Genomic DNA, 14,612 nt, shown 5'->3' with positions numbered 1-14,612 from the left:
AATGTGATTGATCAGCTCGACATTCAGGACGTGTTCTGATCAGCTGTGCTCAAAAGTGAAGTGCCTAATCACCACAGTTGTTACTCTGCCAGTGATTGAGACACACTCTCGTCGATTCTGCTGTTTTATGTCCTGTGCTGCTTTGCTTGTGTATTTTTAATTGTTTATTTTTGTTGTGTTTGGTCAGCAGTAAAACTCTGAACAGACAGTTTCCATGTACTTTATTTATATTAATGTGACTGGATTGAACCAAACTGATACGGAGAAAACAAAAGGGACTCTGGTGAATGTGGGATGACTAACGCACAGACTCACTAATATGTGATGCTCACTTTGTCTTCACATTAGCTGTAGATGTGATGGTTTCATCTATGAGTTATATCATAGTGATTGCGTGACATATTCAAAGAAGTAAAGCTTGTAACACTTGTGTAAAGTTGTGTCTGTTCTTGTGTCTGCTCATTATCCACCCCCACCAGGATAACATGTCACCACACAGCCAGACGCTCATCCAAGCATATGCATTCCTTCTAACCGTATCAACGGGCTCACGGGAGAAACTCATCGGAGCAGAAGTTAAAATACGGCCGAGTCTTTTGTAGGTGGGGATAAAAAAAGCTGCAAATCTCTTCGGCACTGAAGACAATAGATCCTTTGTAGGTGGATGTTTTACTGTCAGAGGTCCTGAGTATACGTCTGCGTTTACGCTTCGGCACACGCACCGCAGCATTATTTACCAGATGTACTAATAGAGACTGTTAAAGGTGCTATGTGTAAGCACTGACCGGCTGTTGATTTCTCCAAACACATAGATAGGGTGTTAGTCGCGAGGATTCACAAGAAAGCCCGGACACAGTTCATGTGATACAGTCTTACTAAGTTTTGAACGCTTTTTATCACTGTTGGGTTTGTCATGTGATTCACTGCAGCCTCAGAGCTCTTTTCTGTGCAGGTTTAATGTGAAAGAGGTGACACTAGAATGGTTGAATATTTTGTTTTAGCATCACATCCCCTGCAAAACGGCTTCATGTAACTGTCATGATGTGAGATGTGGGGCGAGGCGGACGGGTTGGATTAGCATCGGGGTTGAATGAAAGGACGAGATTGCGGATACAAATGAGTTTGCTGGCCTTCGATATGGTGGTACTGTTTGGATTTGACAGGCACTGAAAAAGAAATGACTGATTTGCGGTGAAATATATGAAATAATTTGTTTTGAATCCTTTAGTTGCTCTCCGTCTTTGTCTCCTCAGATATGTAGAGAGGAAGTCCTGTTCTAGATTCATATCTGACCCACTTGGCTTTCCACCACAGTACGGTGCATGTGGTGAAATGAGTTTGCTGGAACTGGAACAATAACTCTGACACACAGGTCAAGTTCTTCCACTTGGCTGCAGATTGCAGAAGAACCCCCAAGAATAAATAAACCTCTAGCTGGCAGAGCAGCTGGGAACCGAGCAGGTGCAGACGGCCGCAGGTCATCTGGGGTCAAAGACACCACGCTGAGTTGAAATAGAGACCTCAAATATGATCTCGGGTTTTTATGACCTACTGTACCCTCCACCAGCAGAGATAGATGGCTTATGCAAGAACGATGTAGACCTGATTTTTTTTTTTTATTTGGGTGTATTTCATTGAAAAGAATACAAGACGAGGACAGTTTATGATCTGAAATTTAAAAACATCACATCCTCTGCGCAGTTATTTAGGCCATTTTCTGAAAAAAGGAACATTTCTGATTAAAAATTACAGAGATTATTTTATTTCCTTGAAGTTTGACACACATACACAGAGAAACCATCACCGTTGTCCATTTTTTCTATTCCCCTCCACCACCGCTCTCCCCTCGGTATTATTCCCCTTTCCTCTTCTCCACTGCCTTCACTCGGCCCTCCAGGCTGCTCAGCCGCTGCTCCACTGCACACGACTTCTCAGAGCTGGAGCTGAGGAGCGTTAACAGGACACATCCCAGCACCAGGCCGCCCAGGCGCACCGCCGTGATGTCAGCAGAGGCGCTCCTGTCGGTCACAATCAACCCAAACAACCAGAGCGCCAAGACCATTTTTACCACCCAGAACACTTGCCGAAGCACGCCAATCAACAATCGGAGGACGATGGTCAGCACCCAGTAGCCAATGAGGGCTAACAGGCCCCACTGGGCGACTGCAGTCACACCCTCGGGAGTGAAGTGGGGCAATGTCAGTGTAGCTGTGAAGAGAAGAATTTCATCAGTTACAGTTCAATCATACCGGTTGGACAGGAAGCAAGTCAGCTTTTATAGTTGCAGCGAAGGATCAGTTCCCTCGAGGGAAAGGCAGGTCTGCATATTTTCACTTGTACTGGATACATTCAATAATTATGAAACACTAACAGCACCCACCATCAAATCCTGTGACCCTGAGGATCTCTGTGACATACACGGCGATGACGTTGAGGCCGCTGGCAGCCCCCTCAGCCAGGAATCTTATCACTGTTTCCAAAAACTGGAGAGGTATGAAGGAAGGGCGGAGACATACTTTAGAGTGATATCACACACAATGAAGAAAGGCTGCTTTCATAATTCCACAGAGAGTCTGCAATCGTCCTATTAAAGCAGCTGTTTGGACAAGCCGGATCAAAACAGGGAGCTCCTGAATTGTTGACTTGGACAAACAGCTGTGCGAGTGACAGTTGGACGCCGTCTCTCCCTCTCTCTCTCCCTCTCTCTCTCTCTCTCTCTCTCACTATTCCTGTCTCCTCTACCTCAAATCACACACACAGCCTCATTCTGCGAGGTCAAGGGTAACCCAGCAAAGTGTCTTATCTGCACCTGTTGAACACCAGCTCATGTTTGAGGACTGTCCACTATGTCAGAGCACAACTCAGGCATTTATCACTCCATGTCAGAGAGTGTGTGTCATTTTAAAACACCCTCACTCTGTTTGCTTCTCAATGGCTCTTCCATGATTTGTCACCTGTAGCTCAATAACCATCAATCTCTACTTTTTAGCAGTTTGTCTGGTGCAGGGGTGCCCAAATTTTTTTACTTTAGAGGGTCAAAATGGACACCTAATGGTCAGATGAGGGGTTAAAAGGACATGAGTACCACTGTTTCTGTATTTGCTCCTTATTGACTGATGTCATTGTGGAAAAGGAGAAGGAAAAAATAATAATTCCTGTGTAAAAAAAAGACATCTGACCTCCCAGTTCTTTATGGTAATTTTTGTATAATAAATTAAAAAACTGGGCATCCCTGAGCTAGAGGCTGTGACGAAGTAGTCCAATGTAACAGCATATTTTTAATGTTTCCTCGTCATCTATTGCAAGGAAGATCCGTGTGCAAAACTCGACGAATACAAACTTCAGCCACCCGGTAATTACTGGGTTTTTTTTTTTTAAATGCCCGCTATCCTCTAGGATGAATGACATGCATCCTTATTTTAGAAGCAGATTTCAGTTCATCAATATTAGACTGCATCTTCTAAAAGAGGGATGCAGTATAGAATTGGCACGTCATCTGTATCTACAAATGTTGGTATTTGTTTATCGCTGCTTCACAATAGATGTTTATTTTGCTCTTAAATCACATGATTTCCCCTCTTTAACGAGGTTTTCTGACAGATCAGGATTCATCTTTCTTACTTCTCTTAGGATTTTCAGCTTTGAAGCAGAATCTGAGGAGTACGACTGTTCATGTAGGTTTGTACTGTCATGCAAATGTCAGTGTACACACACACACACATACACACACACACACACATACACATAAACACGGTCATGCTGCTACCCTGGGCTCTAACTCTGTGGTGACATGTGCTAACAGAACCCCATGAGAGGACTCTGTTAGGGGACCATGTCAGGACGAGTTAGAGGAAGGTTCCCGGGAGATCTCTTACCATGGCCACTGTATAGACGCTCTCCTGACCAAGCAATGACTCTAGAAACAACACTGCACGCTAGGAGAGAAGGAGCATGGAGACAGGAGGGTGTGTGTGTGTGAGTGTGGATATAGGAAAAGGGTAGAGAAGATGAGGGAATTAACAAGTTGAGGGGTAAGAACAGAGGAATGTGTGTGAAGGGTGAGATGGATGGATGGATGGATGGATGGAGAGGTTGAAGTGGTAACATTAGTGACCAGATACAGTAAAGCATCAATCAAGAGAGAAAACAGTAAAGTTAGAGCCCGTAATCAGGCGGAATTAATAAGAAGAAAAGCCACTTCCGGTTACAGAGGCTAGAACCCGACGGTGCGCTTCCTCTCTGTACCTCAGCAGCCGAGCGGATCACGCCGGTCCCCACGAAAGATTCCGCGTACCGCTGGATTTCCTGGCAGGTTCCCGTCACTAGAGTACGGAGGGTGACCGCGGGCGGGTTCGCCTCCTGGGTCTGGGCCTTCTCGGCTCCAGTCTGGCCAGCCACCAAGCCCAATACCAGCGCGAAGGAGGCGAGGAAGGTGGCGCACCCACCGCGCCCAGAGCCAGACGCACAAGGAGCCATTATAACGTAAAAGTGTCACAAATGGATGGATGGATGAATGCGGTTAAAACTGGAGCCCAGGGGAAAAAAACAAAACAAAACAGTTTCCACTGATTTAAAATGGCTTCTCTCTTCTTTTGTATATAATTTCACAATTGGCGGCCCAGGCTGTCTTGTAAAATGGACCGATTCAAGCGTCCTATATGCTACTGAGTTGGCGTTAAGCACTGCAATGTCTCCAAATGCGAGGGAGTATTTAATTAGAAACTTTGGCAGCGCTGCCAGCCTCAAGGACACTCCAGCATTACCAGCAGCTATATTTGGTCCGAAACGGTTCAAGGCTTAAATCCGACAGTGCGAGAGGTATCTGATCATCCGTCAAGACTCAGCAGAAAGTTCTTCATAAAAGAAACAGCGCGGAAATATCTCCGAAAGTTTCTATCATTGTGCGTAAAAAGAAAAGCGGTTAAAAATAAAAGACCCCGCGGTGACGCTGAGCTGACCACGAGTATTCCAAAGCTTCTTATTCCAGCTCGGAGCTCCACACCATGCAGGTTAATACCCTTTGTCTATGAAATAGCACCAAATCCACCGATTCGATGGATTATATTGCACAATGTTTAAAAAAAAGAAAAAGAAAAAGAAACGATTGTGGCGGTTCCCACATGGCACTCCCTCCCCCGCAGCTTTTCTGACTGTTTCCAGTGTGCAAACAGTCTGGATCCTAACAGGAGGGGGAGGATGGGGGAGGAGGAGAGGAGGAGGAAACCACTCAGCACAGGGATAAACAGAGATTTGCACACTGGGACTTGTGGTTTTATATAGAGGGAACAGTAAAGTTATGACAGGCACAAGTTTGGTTGTCAGTTTAATAACTAGCAGAGGAGATCTCAGTACAGTTCAGAGCAGAAAGAGGCAGTTGTCAAATAAAAAAACACATACAGACTGTACACACACGCAGACGCACACACTACAATGAGAGGAATGCTGTTTTGTGACTGTACTAATCTTTGCTGTTTGTACTGGTTTGCGTTTTCTCTCTCTCGCTCTCTCTCTCTCTCTCTCTCACACACACACACACACCACAAAACTCAGTATGTGATTCAAAGTCACAGAATCTCAATTGTCTTCAGTCTTTGCGCCGGTGTCTGAACACACTGGTGGAGGAATTCAGTCACTCTAAAGTCTAACTACATATTAAAGCCTTCAGTTCAGTGTAAACTCCGCCCACTTTCCCACCGATGCGCTCCCGTATGCACAGCGGGAGGGAATGTACATTGGCGGGAGGCTCGCTCCTGGCAGCGTCGGTACGACTGCCCATCTCCTTGATTTCCTCTTCCCGGCGTATTTGCGGGGCTGTAGATCTAGCCGATGTAAATGCGGTGGAAGTCGTTTGCTCCAAACGCGGCGTTGCACTTGGGGCACTTCCTCTGACGTGTGTCATAACGTGTCTTTACGCATTCGAAGCAGAAGACGTGGAAGCACTTTGTCAGTACTGCGTCCTTCACCCGTGAGTTGCAGCACGGACACGTTAGACGAGCCTGGAGGGGAGAGATGACAGGAGGGGGAGGAGGAGGAGGTTTGAATAAACTGAGAGGCCATTTTGTCCTGAGCTGAATGGTTCTTAATGAGTGGACAGAAATATCTGGGGCGGCAGGGAGGCCCTCGAGCTCAACGTTACATGATAAGAAGGCTGACTGATTTTCCAGATGGATACAGAAATAGGACAGTGGAGGCAAAATTCTAGCACTGGAGAGCAAGTATCATGTCAACGAAACCCGCAGCTCAAACATTTTCACTGAGAAAAATCCTGTTTATTATCATGAATGACCCGTGTTTGTTCAGCGGTTCCGCCAACTGTTACTGACTCCAGACCAGCCTCCACTCAAACTGGACACATCCGCTCTGTTTCACATGATATCAGCAAACAGCTCAAGTAGCTCTCAGATCATCTTGTCATGTTAGCTTTCCCCACTACTCGAAGTTGTTAAATGTCAATGATGGTGCAACATTCGCGCTCAACAACATAACAATAATAACCTTAGAGAGCAGAGGCAGAGGCGGCCTCTGAGGCGGAAATATGTTTACCATTTACAAGTGGTTTGACTGTGTTAAGATTTCAACAATACTGCTGAGTCTGTGTACAAGTACCTCATGACCTCTGACTGAGTGGCACCTGGTTCAATTGTTGTTCATCAGTATGGACAACAATTCCCACAAGCCCCATGTTATTGTTTTGATTGAGGGATGATTAAGAGCATAGATGACTACTGGAAGTAGCATTCTAAAGAGCTGATTCCTAAAGGCTGGGCTGGGCTGCAGCCCCCTGGTGGACTGTGAAGGTACCGCCCGTGTGCCAAAAAGGATTTTTACAATAAATTCAAGTTCTGTTGTTTTCAGCCGAGTAATTAAGGTTGAAATAACCATGAAATATTTGTGAGTGAATATATCGCATTGATGTTGGGTTACATGAGCAAGGATACAAATGGTATCTCTGTACTGAATTGCTGTCGGTCCACATTCACATAGAATAGTATTTACGAAATAAAAATACACAGATTATTCACAGTTTGGGTTTCTTCACAACACGCCAACTCACCTTGTACTCGCTGATTTCTTCATTGAGGATTTCGTCACCATTGCTGATCTTCTCTGCGGGTTTCTTGGCTTTCTCAATCTTTCTCCTAAGTTTGGAGATGTCCTCCTGAAACACATCCACAGTTGACAGCTGTGAGCAAGAAGGACTTGTTTCCACGTGTAGCCGGTTAGCTTAGCATTAAGCACCATAATAATCAATTTATAGCTCGTTTAATCGACGCAATTGGACATCTTTCTATGGCAACCTTAAAATAATCTACACAAGCCAGTAAAGCGAGTTGTTGAAGTTCAACTGCACATTCTTTTCAATCTCAAATTAGAATTTCAGAGTTTTGTTTTTTAAACTCATTTACTTGTTGCAACATAGTGTGTAAACTGTAATTACTTCATCTTTGCCGAGGCAAAAACTAACTGTGTGTGAGACTTTTTTTAAAATTATGTGCTACCTGCGCTCGTCGGGCATTAAAGGACTCCTTCTCCCTGGAGATGCTGTTCTCCACCACCTCCTCTCTGACCAGGTTGAGCCTCTGCTGAACCTGCTCCAGCTGAGTCCGCACCTCCTCCGACAACAACGCAGAGTCCTGAGCCTGGAGGACAACGGATGGAGGAGAAACACACAGAGCGAAATCAAAAACTATCTGTTGGACACATCCAAGTTAGTGTATTCTTAACAGGAATGTCATTTCTTTTTGAAATATACAATCTTTTCTGAATATGGAGCACTCTATATCCATTAACCTTCCGTTTGTTCATGTCCAGTGCTTGTGTCCGAAGTGCCAACTCTCTCTCTGCGGTGCTGATGGTGCCCTGCAGGAGGCGCTCCTTCTCCTCCAGCTTCCTCACCACCTGTAGCTGGGCATCAACCTGGCAAATCCAGAACATTCACAAAAAATATAGAAGAAAATACAGATAAAACAGCTTTAATATGACTGTAAAAAAAAAAGGATAAGAAACTGGGAAGCGAATGTGAGCAGACGAAAGGAACGAAAAAAAAGATTTGAAAAAAATGTTTGCAGTTTATGATGGTTCTCATTCTTTATCTGTTTAATTACAGGCACTTACAACTTCTACTTCACCTAAAGCAAGTTTGTGCAGCCCTGCATTGCTGTGGCGCCTCCTGGAGGCTCACCTGAGTTTTTAAAGTGAGCAGCTGATCTGCCAGCTCCTCCTTCTCCTCCTTCAGCAGCTTGTGGATCTGGTTGGACTTGATCCGCTCGCTCATCAGCTTGAAGTTGGCATCATCTTTTTCTCGGAGCTGCTGCATAAGGCGAATGTTCTGTTCCTGCATGTCTTCGAAGGCTTGGCCCGTCACATCCATCTCACTCAGCAGGGCATCCTCCTCCTGTGGGGAGGGGGGCACAGATGGGGTGTCAGGAAACAAAGAGGGAGCCTAGCAACAAGTCAAATAAACAACATCACACACACACCTGTTTAGCTATCGAGAGCTTTTTGTTGAGGATGTCGATCTGCTCCTCGACAGACCGGATCTTTCTAAGAGCCTCTTCATCAGCCATTTTCTTGCCCTCCCTTCTTTCCCGCTCCTCGAGCTCCCTCAGCCTCTGCCGTAACTCCTCTCCCTGGAATCAGCATTGTTATCAGAAACAATACAGTTACTATCGCCTACTGGAATGAAGAGGGTCACTCAAAACCTTTGCCGTTTCCTAAAGAAACACATCTGTGTGCACTTGACAGTGTTGGTTGCGCATTGTGCAGCCATGTTCACCTCTGATTTGGCCTTCTTCTCTGCAGCCATCAGCTGGACTTTGTCCCTCTGCTCTTTGGGGGCGGAGCGATACATGTCTAACAGCAGCTTCATCTCCCTCTGCGACTCCTGCGCTTTCCTGCGCAGATGCGGGAAGAGTCTTCATCACAATCATAATGACCACCATCATCATCGGCCTCAAACATGTATCCTGTTCCCGCGAGGATTCATACGTCTGTCAGATTCACTTGAAAGAATTAAATATGACGCATATTCTAATGTCGGTTTCACGAACAATCGGCCAACTGGTGGTGAATGTTTTAAAAAAATACCATCGGAGTGAAATATCTGTCATGATCACAGCTAAACAGAACCGCTAGAGCGATCGTGATGAGCTGCGCTCCTGATCCCACGGGAGAGCGGACACGCGGCTGCATGGCAACATCCCACTCAAACCCTGCAGGGCACGTAACACCATCCACAGCTGAGAGATGCTGTGCTGCTGTTTCCACTTAAATCTTGATCAATTGTGCTTCTATAACTATATAGAACTCTATAGCACTGTAAAAACACTGGCAACAGCTGTAAACAAAGGGCTTCATGGTGCGTTCAGGTACACGTCACTAACCTCTCAAACCGATGGATTAAAATGCACCACTTATTTACTTACATTTTATTTGCATAGTTTATCGCTTATTCACGTGTTATTATGTGTGCTATGCGGCACAAAGCTGGTCATATTCATTTGGGTTTTTTTGGAAGAAGGTAATAACCGTTGCACGCGACTCACTTGAGCTCTGCTCGGACGATCTTCAGCTGCTCCATCTCTTTCCTCTTGGACCCTCCGACTACAGACAGACGCTCGTTGGCGGAGTCCTCAGGTTGATTACTGCTGCCTGGCTTCTCCTTCTCCTCCTTTATCATGCAGCTGCTCATGCCACCACGGGTTGGCCTCTCTCTCTCCTTCTCCCGCTCTCTGTCTTTCTCCTCTTTCTTAATAACCTCCTTCTCTTTCTTTTCCTCCTTCTCTTTCTTCTCCTCTTTCTCCTCCTCCTTTACTGTTGCTTCAGGTTCAGGCTCCGTTTTGACTGAGGCACCTGCAGAAAGAAGAAACAGGAAGTATTCACTGGGAGCAGTACTGATACTTCCTATAGCCAGTTTATTAGGGTTTACTCACTAGCGCTGCTGGGGGCGGAGGAGTCGTCTGGCTCAGGCTTGATCACCTGGTCCCCTGTGATGGCTGGTGTCAAAGGAGAGGTGGTCTCATCCTTCACATCCATCTCAGTGCTGGACTGGGACTGGAGGATGGCGTTGCCCTTTGAGGCACGGACCTAAACCAGCGACAGACATGTGATGACCTTCAGCGTGATGCGCTGCTGCTCCACTATATTCACATCTTGCCTCGATTCCTTTTCCTACCTGGTTGAGTTCAGCTTGCGTCTCTCTTAGTCTCATCTTGTATTTCACCACCTCTCCCTTCATCTGCTGGTTGTGAGTTTGTAGTGTGCTGATCAGATGACGCATCTCCCTGTTGATAGGGCCTGAGAGAGAGGAACAACATGGAGGAGGAGAGGAAGGATGTGGAGACTAGTTTTGTCAAATGCGACTTGTCCCATGCACCTCCGATACGAACCTGCCTGCTCGTTGGCGGCGAGAGTCTGCTCAAACTCAATACGCAACATCTCATACTCCTTCCGGACCTGAGCCAGTGTGTCTTCCAGCTGAAACACCTCAGTGCGAACCTTCCTCTGCAGAGCCACTTCATCATTCTGCACACAGAGAAATTCCAACACCGGTAAGAGACTTGTCACTCTTTCTGACTGACACTCAAACACACACACTTGCCTCCATGTGCTCCAGCTGTCGAAGGCGAGCCGTCCTGGTCGTGTTGAGACGAGCGCGAGTCTCGTCTAACTGAGCCTTGAGGATAAGAGACTCGTTGTAGAGGACAGAAAACTGAGACTGCAGGCAGCGATACTCCGAAGTGTCTTTCACAACACCCTCGGCTCGGGTCAACAACTCCGCCTGAGAGGAAGACAGACGGACCAATTCAAGTGGCTGTTTCCATGAGAAACCTCCCCTGACGCTAGTTTTCTGAATCAAGGCTCATGCAGAGTTCAACGGGATGACTCTAAAACGTTTAAAGACTATTCTAGATCCTATTTAAGACATGTTTCACAGTCAGAACTTTAGTTGTTTCTGTTTTGATTTATTTACAAATTGCTGATGAGACCAGATATTTATCACATCTTTTTTTTTTTTTTTTTTTACTTTGCACCCCAGACATTTCCTTCAAGCATATTTAATGGGATACAAGGAAGTTATTGCTACATACAAGTAACTTCCTGATCCTATACATTTTAGGTTTTATTTTTCAAAATCATCTTGAAAGCCAAAAGCAATATTTTAGATCAAAACATAAGATTTAATACTCCCTAAAATTCAGAGGATCAGATCTACATCTTCTTAATGTGTTTTTACTTTCGATACATAGTAATGAAATCCTCAGTTTATGTTGGATTTAAAATCCTTATGTGCTATGTGCTTCAATCTACAAATGAAGAATTTCAAAATGGGATGTTTGCATCTGAAAACTGACGCACCTTCATGTTGTTGTTCTCTTGCTGGACGTTCTGCAGGTCCTGCTGCAGCTTCTGTAGTTCAATGAGACGATTGTCTGCCAGCTCCTGGTTCTCCTCCAACTCGCTGTTCATTTCCTCAAACTTGGTTGATCAAAAGATGAAAAATGTTAAAAGGAAAAAATTAAATAGCAAAATGTGAATGTGTAAGAAGGAAGAAAGATTCCTACCTTCCTTTTGTTGATAGTGATGGTCCCACATACGCTGCTGGCCTCCCCGCACACTTTATAGCCTTTGCTGTTCACCTGAAGAGGATGACGGGACGCATTATAATGCACGCACGTACACAGAATCTCAAACGAACACACAGACAAAGTCCTCACCCTCTCCAGTATCTCGATCAAGTGCGCATTGAGCCGATTCTCCCGGCGACGGATCTTCTCCATGTCCCACTGAAGCTCCTCGATCAGAACCTGCAGCTCACTGACACGCTGGTCCGCCTTATTGGCTGCGCGGCCCAGCGCTCGGGACTGCACGGACAAGAATCTTTGCTGAGATACAACTCTGGTACAAAGCAGTTTTCACTATAGTGTGATGAGTAGCAAGAAATCACCAAATGAGCGACACAGAAAGGTTTTTGTAGCTCCTAGCACCAGTAGCATGGACTTCAAAGCCAACTTTCTGTTCTTAACCTGATCAAGACAGTCATATGGAAAAGACACGGCCAAGTAAACAGCATTTCCTAACAGGCTTCCACTCGCTAATTAAGTAAGCAATAAATGGATCATTCTGTTTATAGTCGAATTAGCAAAGTGTGTTGTAGACATGCATACTCGTGAATAACAAGTCTTACTGGCATTTTTGCAGCGTTTTTACAACACATCCAAAAGTCAAATCGCTTTACGACACACGGTCCAGCTTCTAGCAAGTGTTACAAACAACATGAAACATTAGCAAGAAGAAGCTCAAAAACCAGAGAAATGGGTTCAGGTCAACTTCCAGACAGAAAGGGGGATGTAGCAATGTGGTCCAGCATTAGTCTGAGTTTGGTCTGTAGCATGCTAACAGGAGAATGAACAGAATAGTCTCTCAGAAACTCATCCAAACACCGTCAGTGATAACGCCAATAGCCTGATTATTGCAGCCACAGCCTCTAAACTCATAAACACACTTCAAAAGGAGTTTGAAGACCCAAGCAGCAGACCCAAGATCAGCGTTATTTTGAAGACGGCGTATAAATTCCTACCTCGCTGGTCATGTGACTGTGTTTCTGTTTGAGGTCCTCAGTCAGCTGCTGTAGCCTCTCGTTTTCACTGGTCAGTAGCGTGTTCAGTTTGGAGGCAACTTGCCACAGATGGCCATCTAGAAATAGAACACGGCAATGATGAGCCATACTGTGAACGGACACACATCTCTCTCCTTCCACCCCCCGGTCTCTTTAGCTCACCAGCTCCAGAGTCCGTCTTCAGCTGGTCCACCGTGTTCTTCAGACACTCATAGATCTCCACAACACGAGTCGCCTGCTTCTGGCTGGACTCCACTCTTTCCTGGAGTTCAGTCTCCATCTCTTCACTGGTGCTACTGGCCAGAGTAGCGAGGAAAGAGTTGGAAGTTTCTCCCTGGTGGCCTGGGTAGCAGCAGGAAGAGGGGACATTTTGGGTTGGAGGAAATATGCAAAGTGAGAATTCGGTTTTCACAGTGGATTTTGAGTCTAACGTAAAATCTACAACTTTTCTCTTCACCTCTGTCCTTGGCCCTCTCCTGATTAGAGTCTCCATCAGGTTCTGGAGTTTCTGGCTTCAGATTCCTTCCCTCACCAGCAGGAGACTTCTCCGCCTCACTAGCTGATTGGTCGTAACGCCTGATGATCAGCTTGATGTTTTCATCAAGCTGGAAGCACAGACAAAGAACATTTCAACCTTCTTCACATTGGACGCTCAAGTAGGATTTGTTTCTTCTGTTCCTCAGTTGGGCCTGTTTACCTGGTTCCAGTATCTGTTGAGGATCAGCAGACTGGCATCGTCGGTAGCTTGTCGGGTCTCGTGTCTCTCAATTCGCTCTCGCAGCTCATCCTCTATCACCTGGAAAGCAACAAGCCAAGACCTGAACCTCTCTGGAAGCAAGAGTGCGGGCACAGAGAGATTCCTGTGTGTGTGCATGAGGAGTTGTCACCTGTCTTTGATCGAGAGCTTCTCCCAGCTTCCGGTTCTTCGCCTGCAGAGCTTTGATGTCTTGTTCTTCCTGGAACATAAGCAAGATTAAACTAACCACATCAACTCTGAGTTCATATATTAGCTGTGGGGTGAATAATGAAGGTGGCTCACTGAGTTCGACACCCCTCCAAGTTTGATGACCGTCTCCACCGCGGTGCTCCCTCCACCAGCTGCGCTGACACCGGGACCTCCGTCCTCTCCATCCCGCTCTCTCCGCTTCTCGGGGGGCGCACCGGAGGACGAGGGGCCGCTGGGGTCTGCAGGGCGCTTCTGCCCCGACATCCTCAGACACCTCGAGGAAAACAGACGGCCAAATAAAATGAATGGTGAACACGGTGGTTGGCTTGTAAGCTGAGCTAATAGTTGAGGGAAATAACGGCATTTGAGTTCATGTTTCGTGTTGAACAGTCGAGGTAAACACAGCCCCTTATTTCTAGAGTCCCGGCTGGCCCCTCAAAACAGGCGATAATCACTCAAAGTATCGCGTACGTCAAGCTAAAGTGAGGCTAACGTTAGCCGATTGCTAAAACGAGCTAAAACCGATGGTCAAGAAAAGTATATCCTGACCCGACACATCAGCACACTTACATCGGGGTGTCATATAGCAACCCTACCCTCTTTTTAAAAGTCTTACCACTGGTAACGGAATGCTTTTATGTTATTAACTGTGTCTGTGGATGTTGATGTTGCGGCTTCTTTCCTCTCGGAAACGGAAGCTGTAACAATTAATGCGGTTCATCACTCAGCTTACACAGCGCCCTCTAGTACCACGGAGGGATGCAACTCCTTTCTTCTTCTTCTTCTTCTTCTTCTTCTTCTTCTTCTTCTTCTTCTTCTTCTTCTTCTTCAGAACAGCTGATCTGAGTTGGTTTAATGAGCTAAAATATATTATACTGTGACTGAGCATTAGTATTCAATAAGACACTGAAGATATGAATGAAGGAGTGAGTGAATGAATGAAATTTTCCAAATATATTAAGAAATGACTGATGATCAGTAAACCTGAGTATATGAGGAAATGCAGCAGGTTTCAGTGACAGCAGGAAGGACGCAGACCTGCTGGAG

At 45.8% G+C, this 14,612-nt stretch overlaps 2 protein-coding genes across 3 annotated transcripts; both read right to left on the bottom strand.

Moving 5' to 3' along the window:
- Positions 1-1,605: 1,605 nt before the first annotated feature.
- On the bottom strand, positions 1,606-5,180 carry LOC147250980 (uncharacterized). Of its 2 annotated transcripts, XM_086221461.1 has the most exons (4): positions 4,246-5,180; positions 3,876-3,935; positions 2,381-2,483; positions 1,606-2,208 (listed from the first exon to the last, which is right to left on the bottom strand). In XM_086221461.1, the coding sequence occupies exons 1-4, from the start codon at positions 4,474-4,476 to the stop codon at positions 1,853-1,855; spliced, it is 750 nt and encodes a 249-aa protein (XP_086077587.1). In that variant the 5' UTR covers positions 4,477-5,180; the 3' UTR covers positions 1,606-1,852. The 2 variants fall into 2 exon arrangements, with proteins under 2 accessions (XP_086077587.1, XP_086077588.1); XM_086221462.1 differs by lacking the exon at positions 3,876-3,935.
- Positions 5,181-5,310: 130 nt separating this feature from the next.
- On the bottom strand, positions 5,311-14,312 carry rnf20 (ring finger protein 20, E3 ubiquitin protein ligase). The gene is made up of 22 exons (XM_086221460.1): positions 14,182-14,312; positions 13,659-13,839; positions 13,507-13,575; positions 13,317-13,415; positions 13,077-13,224; positions 12,782-12,961; positions 12,581-12,696; positions 11,718-11,864; positions 11,565-11,639; positions 11,359-11,478; positions 10,601-10,780; positions 10,389-10,524; positions 10,175-10,296; positions 9,933-10,086; positions 9,546-9,852; positions 8,777-8,894; positions 8,481-8,630; positions 8,183-8,395; positions 7,792-7,917; positions 7,500-7,640; positions 7,055-7,159; positions 5,311-5,996 (listed from the first exon to the last, which is right to left on the bottom strand). The coding sequence occupies exons 2-22, from the start codon at positions 13,827-13,829 to the stop codon at positions 5,820-5,822; spliced, it is 3,054 nt and encodes a 1,017-aa protein (XP_086077586.1). The 5' UTR covers positions 13,830-13,839; positions 14,182-14,312; the 3' UTR covers positions 5,311-5,819.
- Between the last annotated feature and the right edge of the window lie 300 nt (positions 14,313-14,612).

The sequence above is a fragment of the Aulostomus chinensis genome, chromosome 13 (genome assembly GCF_037954235.1).
Source record: "Aulostomus chinensis isolate RoL2024-O1b breed Wild chromosome 13, RoL_Achi_v1.0, whole genome shotgun sequence".
Lineage (NCBI taxonomy): Eukaryota > Metazoa > Chordata > Actinopteri > Syngnathiformes > Aulostomidae > Aulostomus > Aulostomus chinensis.
The sequence above is the reverse complement of the archived record's forward strand: the minus strand, read 5'-3'. Positions and strand labels throughout refer to the sequence as shown.

Excerpts from the sequence above, each read along its gene's own strand:
- LOC147250980 (XM_086221461.1), bottom strand. The coding sequence starts at position 4,476 with ATGGCTCCTTGTGCGTCTGGCTCTGGGCGCGGTGGGTGCGCCACCTTC. Across the intron at positions 3,936-4,245 it reads TGATCCGCTCGGCTGCTGAG|CGTGCAGTGTTGTTTCTAGA; the intron begins GTACAGAGAGGA and ends CTTCTCTCCTAG. Across the intron at positions 2,209-2,380 it reads CAGGGTCACAGGATTTGATG|CTACACTGACATTGCCCCAC; the intron begins GTGGGTGCTGTT and ends TTCTCTTCACAG.
- rnf20 (XM_086221460.1), bottom strand. The coding sequence starts at position 13,829 with ATGTCGGGGCAGAAGCGCCCTGCAGACCCCAGCGGCCCCTCGTCCTCC. Across the intron at positions 12,962-13,076 it reads GGAGAGGGCCAAGGACAGAG|GCCACCAGGGAGAAACTTCC; the intron begins GTGAAGAGAAAA and ends GCTGCTACCCAG. Across the intron at positions 10,087-10,174 it reads CGCAAGCTGAACTCAACCAG|GTCCGTGCCTCAAAGGGCAA; the intron begins GTAGGAAAAGGA and ends TCGCTGGTTTAG.